Source organism: Notolepis coatsorum (genome assembly GCF_963971535.1).
Source record: "Notolepis coatsorum genome assembly, chromosome: 12".
Classification (NCBI taxonomy): domain Eukaryota; kingdom Metazoa; phylum Chordata; class Actinopteri; order Aulopiformes; family Paralepididae; genus Notolepis; species Notolepis coatsorum.
Window position 1 is genome coordinate 45,193,869 of NC_140176.1, and position 5,919 is coordinate 45,199,787.

At 44.7% G+C, this 5,919-nt stretch overlaps 1 protein-coding gene across 1 annotated transcript; it reads left to right on the forward strand.

Moving 5' to 3' along the window:
- Nucleotides 1-3,299: 3,299 nt before the first annotated feature.
- On the forward strand, nucleotides 3,300-5,339 carry chst2b (carbohydrate (N-acetylglucosamine-6-O) sulfotransferase 2b). The gene has a single exon (XM_084326752.1). It carries the CDS (start codon nucleotides 3,880-3,882, stop codon nucleotides 5,275-5,277), a length of 1,398 nt encoding a protein of 465 aa, XP_084182878.1. The 5' UTR covers nucleotides 3,300-3,879; the 3' UTR covers nucleotides 5,278-5,339.
- Nucleotides 5,340-5,919: the final 580 nt, after the last annotated feature.

A 5,919-nucleotide genomic window follows, 5' to 3' on the forward strand; every position in this document is an offset into this window, starting at 1 on the left:
ATATATATATCTATATATTATTTTAAATAATTTTTTTTTAATCTCATTCATTCCATAAGAACGTAGAATACACATTTACAGACTTTTTTTTATATGGTCCATTTGCATGTTCTTGGTATCTGATTCTAGGGACATCTATGGATCTCAGGGAATGTATTCCCAGTGTCAGAAATACTGTGTCTGTTACTAGGCTTGAGTAAATTGTAATGAACCAAATGAGAATATCAATTAAAAAAAAAAAAATTATCTTTGACTGTGAATAACACTATGCTCAAATTGACCAGACCTGAAAAATCTAAGCAAATTAATAGATGGAAGATGATTAAACAGAAGGTTTTGTAGATACAGTACTGAATTCTTCCATGCAATTTGAAATATGATATAGAATATCAGGCATAAAATGGTTATGCGATTAAAATGCAATTAATTCGATTAATTAATTACAAATCCTGTAATTAATTAGATACATTTTTTTAATCGCCTGACAGCACTACAAATTAATAAGTTGGCAGAAAGTCTTTTCTCAACACTCCGCCAACTAAGACGTTCATGCATTTGAACAACACTAGTCCTATATGAACAACCAAGAACGAGTCTTGCTGCCTTATTTTGTACCACTTGTAACCTATTTATTCAGCAACTGTTTTGAAGCAGAAGCCCACACTACAGAACAGTAATCCAAGTGGCACAAAACCAAAGCACAAACAATCTGATTAAACAATGCAAATGGACGGAATGGTGCACATTTCCTGGCAGTAGCAACAGCATACCCATTTTAAAAACAGTTTTGTTTATGTGATCAGACCATGATAAAGTACTATCATGTGATCACGATAACCTGCAATGTGAACTATCCTTATGGCCCTTTTTTGGAGTATAAAAAGTGGTTGTAGTGTAGAATTATAAGTGTTTCCCCAGACTTCAGCGCAGTAAAACTAGTGAACAGTAGAGAATGTATATTGATTTTTTTTATCCAGAAACCAGAATGTGCTTTACTTTACTCATGACTGAAATGCTTCTTGACAGTTTAGTTTGGACATGTTTTATGTGAGGTTTCATAAACTCTTTCAATAATCACATCATTTATTTTAACTTGTACTGTATTTAATCTACAGTTTCCAAATAACATAATTTTTGTTTTGCTCAAATTCAATGATAATTTGTTTCTATCAAACCATTTTTTTTCTTCATTTCAGATGTGACAACCTCTAAAAGCTGCTGAATATTCTCACCAGAACAAAACAGATTAGTGTCATCCGCAAATAAAATACATGATTTAAATATAGATACTTTACATAATCGTTTATGTACAAGATGAAACATTTTGGACCCAACACTGACCCCTGGGGGACACCACAAGCAATCTCCAAACATTCAGATGTATAATCTCTCATCATCACAAATTGTTGCCTTTTATTTAGATATTATTTATTTAGATGTTCATCTGAAGAGAGAGAGAGAGAGAGAGAGAGAGAGAGAGAGAGAGAGAGAGAGAGAGAGAGAGAGAGAGAGAGAGAGAGAGAGAGAGAGAGACACACACACACACACACACACACACACACACACACACACACACACACACAGACAGACAGACAGACAGACAGACAGACAGACAGACAGACAGACAGACAGACAGACAGACAGACAGACAGACAGACAGACAGACAGACAGACAGACAGACAGACAGGGAGAGAGAGAGGGGGTGTAGATGTGAAGAGAGATAGAGAGAGAGATTGTTTGATTGTTTTTCATTGTTTTAACACTGGCTTTGGCAATGTCAACGTATGTTCCCCATGTCAATAAAGCCCCTTTGAAATGAATTGAGAGAGAGACGGTGTGTAGATGTGACACAGACACACACACACACACACACACACACACACACACACACACACACACACACACACATACACACACACACACACACACACACACAGACAGAGAGAGAAAGAGGGAGAGAGACACACACAGACAGAGAGACAGACAGACAGAGGGAGAGAGAGAGACACACACACACAGACAGAGAGGGAGAGAGATAAGAGGGGGGGTGTAGTATATGTGATGTGTGAAGAGAGAGAGAGAGAGAGAGAGAGAGAGAGAGAGAGAGAGAGAGAGAGAGAGAGAGAGAGAGAGAGAGAGAGAGAGAGAGAGAGAGAGAGAGAGAGAGAGAGAGCCCTATTGGATACATTATCTAGGTGACTTTCAGTGCAGAAATTAAACTCCAGCAGATGGCAGTCTCTGCAAAGTTATATTGCGAGCATGTATCCATTAGAACACCAAGCGGCCTATAACAAGGGTTATTAGGATCAACACCATTCAAGTACTCCATAGGCTCGTTTTTCTTTAAGAGCATTACAATTGTAATTATTAACTGTACACGGCTATCATCTGACAATGCAAACCTAAGCCGTATGGGATAACAACAATAAAGCCTATAAGAAGTGCCTGCCTCATTCTCTCTGGCTTTGAGGCTATAATCCAACGATGGACTGGCAAACATCTGAGGGCCATGGTTTTGCGGCTGCCGAGCGTGTGATTTACTTTCCACTGAAACATATGGGTTTATTAGCCCAGGCATGTGTAAAGTCCTGGAGAACAGCTGTCAAATGTCAGATTAGCCGCCGATTCCAATTGAGCGGAGGGGTTTGTCGGTTACCATAAAATACTGATCCGCGTTTGACTGGGAACCCTTTCAGAGCATCCAATTGGTGAGATGTTTTTTTTCTTTCTTATAGATCTGAGGTATCCTCTTAAGGCTGTGGGGAGGGGAAAACAAATGTCTTTAATGGGGAGGTATCGATTTCACTCCTCGCAGCCGTATCCAAGCCTATGAAGGGAGCAAATAAATGCCCCATCGATGTCAGCATTTATTAGCATGGGAATTGGCTTTTGCCGGGAATATATACTAAAAGCCTACAAATGAACATAAACTGCTGTGTGGGAGCTATATCCTATATGTGTGTTATATCAGTCTGAGCCTGAGGGAAGCACTCAGAGAGACGCGGCAGATAGAGAGAGCACTAATAATAAGCCCAACTCTGGTCCAAATGACGTATGATACAATGTAGCGTCTCTACCATAACAACAGCATCACTCCCACTCCCCACTGTCTACCATTGCTGCGCTCCGGAGAGTTAGAACTGATGTATGCAAAAAGACGGATGGACCACGGAGCCAATGGCGTGACTCATCGACGCGCGTAGCCTCTCCGGTGGCCTATAGCATCCGTCGGAAGGAGGGTGTTTCTCCTCGTATTGTGATTGAATCAGTCCAGTTTGTATTAGTTGGACACGCAGAACATCCAAGAACGGGGGGAGAGAACATATTTGGCCAAAGACCGCAACTCTGGATACTGACCATGTATTATTTTATAATGATGATTTTAATTATTTGAGTCATATAGCCGGTGGCGCGCGGACTGGTCACGATTTCAGCGTCTGCAAAATGCTGGATACTATTTATATGCAGCATTGTATAAAAGGATGCATCAGATGATAACTGCGCAGAGATGCCCCAGCTGAACGTGGTAAAACAGGGCGTCTATTATTTCGATGAAGGCTATACTCCGTTATTATGTCTGCTAGACCGGCCGTAATAACAGTGTGGTATTCGTAATGGACAACTTACATTATATCCATCGCATTTCTCTTTCGCGCGGAGATCATTGCGCAGTGCAGTGAATACGGGGCTGCTATCGTGCTTTGGATTTCGAGTGCGATATCTAATTGGTGTGGTGACTATATGATCTAATAATCAGTTGATATTCGATTTGGGTGTAATTCCTCCGCACGTTATAATCCCCGCACGCCCCGTGTTTGTACACTGTAGATGTTAAGGAGCCTTCGCCAAGTGGCGAGAGACGCTCTCCTAGGTTACAGATGAGAGGAAAACAATATCATCAACAACTGAAGTTGACAGCGCCTTGGGAGAAGGATGCTGGCTATGGGAGAAAGCTCAAAACCTACAGGAACCATACCCAGATAATAGCACAGCCTGGAATCGTGATGAAAGTGCTACGCAGAAAGAGGATTGTGTTATTTATGGCCTATTTCTTACTGCTGGTCCTCACTATGCTGAACTTGGCCAACTACAAATGGACTAAGGAACCCCAACAGTGTAACCATCAGATGAGGAGCACCACTTATCAGAGCAGATCTGACATCCGCTTCCTGTACAGACCCTCTCTGGCGAAAAAGAGACAGCTTGTCTACGTTCTGACCACCTGGAGGTCGGGCTCCTCCTTCTTCGGGGAGCTGTTCAACCAAAACCCTGAAGTGTTTTTCTTATACGAGCCGATGTGGCACATCTGGCAGAAGCTGTACCCGGGCGACGCGGTCTCTTTGCAGGGGGCGGCCAGGGACATGCTCAGCTCCCTGTACCGCTGCGACCTCTCCGTGTTCCAGCTGTACAACAGCCCCGGGGGGAAGAACTTCACCTCCCTGGGACTCTTCGGGGCCACGCTGAACAAAGTGGTGTGCTCCTACCCCCTCTGCTCGGCGTACAGGAAGGAGGCGGTGGGCATGGTGGACGACAAGGTGTGTAAAAAGTGCCCCCCCCAAAGCCTTAGACTCTTGGAGGAGGAGTGCCTCAAGTACAGCACCATCGTCATCAAAGGGGTGCGCATCCTGGACGTTAACGTGCTGGCGCCGCTGATGGAGGACCCCTCCCTGGACCTGAAGGTGATCCACCTGGTCAGGGACCCGCGCGCCGTGGCCAACTCCCGGATCAAGTCCCGGCACGGCCTGATCAGGGAGAACCTGCAGGTGGTGCGGAGCAGGGACCCCAAGCTGAGGCGGATCCCCTTCGTGGACCCGGGCCACAAGGCCAACAAGAAGGACGGCGCCGACTACCACTCCATCGGCGCCATGGAGGTGATCTGCGACCGCACCTCCAGGACACTGCGGACGGCACTGAACCCGCCCGGCTGGCTGAAGGGGAAGTACATGGCGGTGCGCTACGAAGACCTGGTGGAGAACCCCGTGAGGATCCTGCGGAGCATCTACCGCTTCGCCAACCTCACCGGCAACCACGACATCGAGACGTTCGCCCTGAACATGACCAGCGGCTCCAGCTCGTCCTCCAAGCCGTTCATCGTGTCGTCCCGGAACGCCACGCAGGCCGCCAGCGCCTGGAGGACGGTGCTCAGCATCCAGCAGATCAAGCAGGTGGAGGACTACTGCCACCACGCCATGTCGGTGTTGGGCTACGAGCGCGTGCGCACGGCGGGGGAGGCCAAGGACCTGAGCAAGTCACTCCTGGCTCGCTCCAAACTGTGACCGCGCGAACCCCCCGACCACCAAAGACGTTCTAATTTAAATGTTCATTTCTTTTGCATCGAGTGCCGTTTTTCCTCTTAATGGGGAGGGGGGGGGGGGGGGGGGGATTAAAGCTTTACTTTTAAATCAGTGTTTGGAGGAGCTCCCGCTGGCCATGGTTTGGAATGTATCTTTTGTTTTCTCTTAAATGAATCGCAGTGGTATTTGAAGGGAACCACTCGTTTTGTAACTGGAATACTGGATGTGTTTTGACAATGCAAAGGCCTACGAACAATGGCTTGAATGGTGAAACTGCAACTATGAAAACAACAACAACAACAGCAACAGCAACAATAACTGTATAATTCACGTCATCTTGTCATGATAACATTTCAAAGTGGATGTTTTTTGGGGGTAAATTTTTTGAATGATCCAAAACCTGAGAAAATATTTGTTTTTCTCCATATTGTCTGTAAAAGTGAAAATAATGGACGGAAATACAAAAAAAGAAAAAGAAAAAAAAAGCTAAAACAAAACAAAGAAGAACTGTTTTAAAAGAAAAAGAAGGTCTTTGTTTAATGTTTGTATGTATGTGAGTACTGGGCCAAGTCAGAGACAATCATTCAATTTGTTTGTTGATGTGCCATACGTAGAGGTGTGCTG